We start from the raw sequence: 7,315 nt of genomic DNA on the forward strand, positions 1-7,315 counted from the left end.
GCCAAGGAAAGTATGGGCCCCTTACTGAATAAGGGAGGCAACGTAGTGACAGAGGATGTGGAAAAAGCTAATGTACTCAATGCTTTTTTTGCCTCTGTCTTCACGAACAAGGTCAACTCCCAGACTACTGCACTGGGCAGCACAGCATGGGGAGGAGGCGACCAGCCCTCTGTGGAGAAAGAAGTGGTTCGGGACAATTTAGGAAAGCTGGACGAGCGCAAGTCCATGGGGCTGGATACACTGCATCCGAGGGTGCTAAAGGAGTTGGCGGATGTGATTGCAGAGCCATTGGACATTACCTTTGAAAACTCATGGCGATCGGGGGAGGTCCTGGATGACTGGAAAAAGGCTAATGTAGTGCCCATCTTTAAAAAAGGGAAGGAGGAGGATCCAGGGAACTACAGGCCAGTCAGCCTCACCTCAGTCCCTGGAAAAATCATGGAGCAGGTCCTCAAGGAATCAATTCTGAAGCACTTAGAGGAGAGGAAAGTGATCCGGAACAGTCAGCATGGATTCACCAAGGGCAAGTCATGCCTGACTAATCTAATTGCCTTCTATGATGAGATAACTGGCTCTGTGGATGAGGTGAAAGCAGTGGACGTGTTCTTCCTTGACTTTAGCAAAGCTTTTGACACGGTCTCCCACAGTATTCTTGCCAGCAAGTTAAAGAAGTATGGGCTGGATGAATGGACTATAAGGTGGATAGAAAGCTGGTTAGATCGTTGGGCTCAACGGGTAGCGATCAATGGTTCCATGTCTAGTTGGCAGCCGCTATCAAGCAGAGTGCCCCAAGGGTCAGTCCTGGGGCCAGTTTTGTTCAATATCTTCATTAATGATCTGGAGGATGGCATGGACTGCACCCTCAGCAAGTTTGCAGATTACAGTAAACTGGGAGGAGTGGTAGATACATTGGAGGGTAGGGATGGGATACAGAGGGCCCTAGACAAATTAGAGGATTGGGCCAAAAGAAATCTAATGAAGTTCAACAAAGACAAGTGCAGAGTCAAGCACTTAGGATGGAAGAATCCCACGCACTGCTACAGACTAGGGACCGAATGGCTAGGCAGCAGTTCTGCAAAAAAGGACCTGGGGTTACAGTGGATGAGAAGCTGGATATGAGTCAACAGTGTGCCCTTGTTGCCAAGAAGGCTAACGGCATTTTGGGCTGTATAAGTAGGGGCATTGCCAGCAGATCGAGGGACGTGATCGTTCCTCTCTATTCGACATTGGTGAGGCCTCTTCTGGAGTACTGTGTCCAGTTTTGGGCCCCACATTACAAGAAGGATGTGGAAAAATTGGAAAGCGTCCAGCAGAGGGCAACAAAAATGATTAGGGGACTGGAACACATGACTTCTGAGGAGAGGCTGAGAGAACTGGGATTGCTTAAGTCTGCAGAAGAGAAGAAAGAGGGGGGATTTGATAGTTGCTTTCAGCTACCTGAAAGGGGGTTCCAAAGAAGATGGATTTAGACTGTTCTCCGTGGTAGCAGATGACAGAACAAAGCGTAATCGTCTCAAGTTGCAGTGGGGGAGGTTTAGGTTGGATATTGGGAAAAACTTTTTCACTAGGAGGGTGGTGAAGCACTGGAATGTGTTACCTAGGGTGGTGGTGGAATCTCCTTCCTTTGAGGTTTTTTAGGTCATGCTTGACAAAGCCCTGGCTGGGATGATTTAGTTGAGGATTGGTCCTGCTCTGAGCAGGAGTTTGGACTAGATGACCTCCTGAGGTCCCTTCCAACCCTGATATTCTATGGAGATGCTCCCTTCCCACCAGCGACAAAGCCCTAGTAGTTTCCCTACCCAGCTTCTGACCCCTAAATTTGATCATCCACCTGACAAAAGGAGGCCAAACTTTACCTCGTCAGTGACTAAACCCTGGAACACTACTGCTGCCAAGCCCTTCCCTTTATGGCAAAAGTCCTAAACTCTCCTCCCTCCACCAGGCACACTTCCAAGCTGCTAAATTTTCTGGTTTACCCTTCCTACGGCCAATTCTACTAAAAGCCCTTTAAACTTTTTTCCATTTTACTTGTTCCCCCCCCCCTTGGTTTAAGTAATTTGTTGCTATAGAACAGTAGTTTCTGTTCCAAGTGTTTTTGCTGCTTGTTCTCATACTTGTGATATTTTAGCAAGTTCTTCTTTTTCCCTTATGGATGAATCTAAAATTAATTTGATAGTATTTTCCTCTGTATTATATTTGGTTCACAGTACACATCTCGAGTCACTCTAATGAACATATGGCTGTCAGATCTGGTTCTCGATTCATTTTAGTATCTTGACTGTTTAGGCCCTTTCCTGTAAAATGTTTTGCAAACAAAATTCCTAATTGCTGCATGGAGTGCCATTTAAGTCAGCATGACACATTGCAAGAATAAGGGTCTTCTTGTTTCAGGCCTTAAAAATAATTTTTCTTGAAGCCTTTTTATAGTTTATTTCAAGTTCACCAGGAGATTGTCTAATCTCTCCTACAGGATATATTTTATGTCTTGCAGAAAACCATACCTTTGGCTGGAGGTAAGCTCTGATCATAGGTGTTGCCTGAAGCCATTAGTTTTGGGGAGTAAAGATCAAAGGGTCTGCTAGATGCCTCTGAAAAACTCTCAGGTTCACCAATACAAACATACCTCTCCCAGCTCCAGGATCAAAGTTTAACTTGGCTAGAAACCAAGGCCATGCTTTAAAACAGACTAAATATGAGAGCTAGCCACCAAGCATAGGGTCACCTGCTTAGAAGAAATGAATTGTCAAAGTCTTTGGCAACCAAATCAAGGAAGTGCCTTGAGGAATATTAGAATTATATAGGACTTAGTAACAGATTTGAGCTATAAAAATAGTTTTTGTTGCTGATTTGTTCGAAATACTGTACTTAAGTGGTAGGAATCAAATGGCTTGGAATTTACTTATATAATTTGTTTTATTTCTTCTGTTTACTAGGTTAGCAGTAACGAGCAACAATATAAGTGGAAAAGGACTTGTTGCTCTTTCGGATTCAATGAAAACAAACATGGTGCTTTCCTACATTTATATTTGGGGAAACAAACTGGATGAGGCCACCTGTGTCGTAAGTGTTTTCTTCATCACTGATCTTTTCCACAGTTTATCTTCATTTTATACTAGCGCGCTCAGGAAAACTATTTGTAAGACTGATGTGTAGTTCATTACATTTTATTTTATTGTAAAATTATGGTAGTTGTGGCGTAGTCTTCTCATGCCAAACAATTACGGGACAGGAAAAGTATACAAGCGATTAAAATGCCATTTAGTGCTGACCTAGTCTGTATCATCTTCTACTGTTCTGCTTTGCACTTTCTAAGCCTCTGGCAGGCAGAACGTGTTAGAAGAATGTTAAATTTAAATCCTTTGCATTTGTTCATTTCAGGCATTTTCAGACTTAATTAAAACTGGCCGCTTGAAACCAAATTGTACAGACGTGGATCCGTATGAAGTGGATGGGCATGAATATCTTGCAGAACTCTCTCATGGCCTTAAAAGGCATTACTACTGGACACCAAGTTATGGGGAGGTTGATAACAAAGATGCTAATGCCAGTCTTGCAATAGGAGCAGTTGCGGAACATTTGTGAACAAGGTAACAACTTGATGCATTTATATCTATCAGCTTGAGGGTTTTTCTGGCTTATTTCTTTGTAAATCAAAATGATAGTATGTAGTTTCTTGAGGAAGTTATTTTGGAGTGTGCCAATATAAGTTTGAAAAGTACTAGAGATAAAACCAACTCAAACTGAGTCCAACGTGAGCTTTTTAACAAAGTATATATTGTTGCTGTAGGCAGTGGTTCTCAACCTATTTAGCATGGTGGGCCACATATAACACAGAAAGAACTGCATGTGGGCCGCATCCACACAATATACATACTACCTCTATGCCCCTGAGGATGTCATATGGGCCACAGCTGTGTGCTGATGGGGCTGTGGGTTGAGAACCACTGCTGTAGGTAAACAGAAGTTTGGTAAATGATACCCAGACTATGATTAAAGGACTCTTATGATGAAAGTGCATGGATTTAATTGCATTCATTTTTTATATAAGGAGAGAGGATAGTCTCTGTTACAGACTATTGTCTCAAGCTTCTGTCTTTTTCTCTGCCCGCTCATTTAGTCAATATGATCCACCCTCTAACAGAGGAAGAGCAACCAACGGTGATAGCAGTACTTTGCACTAGTATCTTCCCAACGTTCAGCACAAAGTTGGGGGGTTTTTTAAGTGACAGCTTATAATGCCCTTAAATAGAAAGTGTACACTGGCAAGAAAATCAGGCTTCTAAAATAAAGCAAAATTGTCAAGTAGCTACAGCAATGCACTTAGAGAGCAACTATGCAAGAATTATTGTTCGTTTGACTCTTAGTGCCACAACGTTGCTCTCCTAGCGCTTTGGGCCTACTTAGGGCTCCGCTGTATGAGGCAGAAATATCCAAGAGGGTATTGGTACTGATTGTGTGTGCTCACTTAGAATTTACTCTTTGAGTTGCTCTCAAAAATAGTTACACTCATAAGGGGAAGTAACCAAATCTGACTGACGAGATACTAACTAGCCAGTTGCTGTAGAACTATGTGTTACCAAGCAATCGCTAAGCTAATACGGCAAGCTCAGAGGACGGCTTGGGCTTGTCACTCTGTGCTGAGCCAAAACTACTCCTCCTTTTAAGGGTCTTCAAAAAAAGATGAAGGCTAAGATAAAATAGGAAGAATTGGGATGATTTGGTTACATTAGATGGTCATATACTAGCTATGTGGACAAATAACCAAGTTCAAGAATAACCTTGGTTCTCTGTCATTTTAGATTAAGAGAACTGGGGCAGGAGAAACTTATAAATATTCTATCCTGTAAACCAGCTTCTCATTTTCTCTGCAAGACTGTAAATAACTTCAGTACACTTCTTCATTGTTTTTCACATTGAAAGGGTTGGGAAAGCTCATTAAAAATATTTAGCACATTTTATTCAACTTTTTCCCTTTCGTAAAACTTAAGTACTTCAGAACAGAGATGGCCCTACTTAAATATCATAAACATACTTGTTGAGGTTGGACCAAATCAGTTTTACTTCATCTTCCAGACAATAACCACGTATTATCTTGCATTTTATAGAAAGGAGAATGCAATGGAACTTAAAGAATAATTATACAAAACTTACCATTATTTAATAGCATATAAATGATTCTGAAGCAAAGGTGATAAGAGACTGTACTTTAACAGAGAATAGATGCTGTTAGAGTTTGGGACCTGGAAACTGCACCCTCTTTATAATCCCCCAAGATAACAGCTTTACAGGAATAATGCAGCTGGATAGACCTAGGTTCCAACTATCACTCTGAATAGAACACTCAGTGGTGTAGACCCTGGCTGTGGAGTTCCTTGTCAGAGATCAGTATGAGCCCAACCAGTTCATGCCAAGGCATAAAATATGCCTTTTCAATACAGTTTTCCTTCAACACAATTAAAAAAAAAAAGCCATGCACAAAGTTAGCCTTAGCCCTGGAAGTGGAGAGAGACACGTTGGGCTTTTGTGCCTGTTAGATACCATGCAGCTCAGAATCACTGTAATGACTTAGGCCAGTGATTGATCTACTCCAGTATCCTGTCTCCCAGTGTCAATGAGAAAGATGCATGTTGGCCCATAACAGACAGCTATGGAATAGCCTGCTTCCAGATAACATTTCTTCCTATTGCTAGGTAGGCCTGGTCTACACCAGAGTTAGGTTGACGTAAAGCACCTTACGTCAACCTAATTATGTCAGTGTCTACCCTACAGCCTTGCTCCCGCCGATGTAAGTGCCCTACTACACGAACATAATAAGTCCACCTCCACAAGAGGTATAGGGCTTATGTTGGTGTAGTTAGGGTGATGCAGTGTCTGTTACTTACATAGGCTGTTGGCTGTCTTGTCAGTTTCATGGCACGGCCGTGAAATTGACAAGAAAGCGTAGCTAGAGCCCAGCTGTCACCCATCTCCCTGGAGAGCTGGGCATCTGGACCCCACTTCCGGCTGGGAGCCAGGGCCTGAAGCCTAGCGGGCGGGAGGCAAGCCAGGCTCCCAGCAGGGAGCTGCCAGCAGAGTTGAGAGACTGGGCTTCCCACACTGCCCCTCTTAGGTCGGTGGAAGCACTCCTGGTGCGCCACCAACACAAGCAGGGTAGTGTGGACAGGCACCACCAGAATAATTACCATGGTGGCTGTAAGTAGACATAATATAGGTCAACTTAAGTTGCTAGTGTAGACATACCCTTAGTGGTAGGTTTATTTTAGAAGCATGATAGTGTGTTTATATTCTTTGTCAAAATTTAAGGTAGATCATCCTCCCCTTTTGCTGCACATTTATGTTCAAACTACTTCTAATGATTAAATTAACAACTTACGGATTGTTATATAATGATTAATGCTAATGATGGATAATTTTATTCATAAAAGTAATGTAAGCTTAAAATAGGCTGTGATAAGTAACCATGACTCTGCCAAAAGCAGTGTTTTAATTTTAATTGGTTTGATGAGAGCAATAACATCACAAACAAAATGTGAAAGGATAAATGGCATCCAGTTTGAAAATAAGTGATGTGTATTTTCAAAGAACACCTTCACTACACCTCATTATTTAACAGTAAGAGCTTTAGCCTGTGACAGCATTCTGTTCCATTGACATTATCCGCAAAAGTTGTCCACATATCTAACACCACTAATTCCTTCACATACTTTTTATCAGAGAGTGCTATAAGATGACTACTTCTAAATCTGTTACAGTACTTATTTCAGCAGGTTTCTTCAAATTAAAATAGTCAAAATCACAAATTCTGTCCAAGGACTAAGTTATCTTGTATATTTCTGAATAAAAAAATTACTATAGGCAAGAAACTACTACTTTATTCCTGTGAATAAACTGTAATAGCTAAAATGATACCTAGTTCTCATCTTCGGCACTCCAAGCACTTTACAAGGGGAAACTGAGGCACGGGGACGGGCTATGATTTGCCCAAGGTTACTGAGCAAGTCAGTAGCACAGTGCTTTAGCCAACAGGCTCTACTGTCTCCATAGAAAAAAATACAAGTGATTTTTTTAAAAAAAATTAAGATATCCTTTGTAGAAGACATTCACTGCAAAGTAGTTTATATCTGCTTTAAAACATGGGGGTAAACTTACATTGTTTTGCACACTGCTTTGCATCTTTCAGTGCTCAAAAATAATTATAGTAAGTAGTATTTAGAACAAATTTTTTGTTCCTTTACACCCAAAATATTGCCTTGTAGCAAGGGACTTGGGTGGTTTTTTTTCTGTTGGAAGGAAAATGTAATGAATGATGCTGTTC

At 41.5% G+C, this 7,315-nt stretch overlaps 2 protein-coding genes across 7 annotated transcripts in view; one reads left to right on the forward strand and one right to left on the reverse strand.

The window, feature by feature from the left end:
* The window catches only part of GPR160 (G protein-coupled receptor 160), a 660,951-nt gene that overhangs the window by 210,221 nt on the left and 443,415 nt on the right, over window positions 1-7,315 (reverse strand). The gene's annotated exons all lie outside the window — the stretch shown is intronic.
* The window catches only part of LRRC34 (leucine rich repeat containing 34), a 36,375-nt gene that overhangs the window by 19,778 nt on the left and 9,282 nt on the right, over window positions 1-7,315 (forward strand). For 4 of the 6 annotated variants that reach the window (XM_073359425.1, XM_073359424.1, XM_073359422.1 and 1 more), the window contains 2 exons: window positions 2,934-3,060; window positions 3,379-4,012. In XM_073359425.1, coding sequence (XP_073215526.1) covers window positions 2,934-3,060; window positions 3,379-3,582 — 331 coding nt within the window. In that variant the 3' untranslated portion in view covers window positions 3,583-4,012. Of the gene's footprint in view, window positions 1-111; window positions 524-2,933; window positions 3,061-3,378; window positions 4,013-7,315 lie in introns of those variants that run through there. The other 2 variants (XR_012160737.1, XM_073359423.1) reach the window with 2 other exon arrangements.

The sequence above is a fragment of the Lepidochelys kempii genome, chromosome 9, assembly GCF_965140265.1.
Source record: "Lepidochelys kempii isolate rLepKem1 chromosome 9, rLepKem1.hap2, whole genome shotgun sequence".
NCBI lineage: Eukaryota > Metazoa > Chordata > Testudines > Cheloniidae > Lepidochelys > Lepidochelys kempii.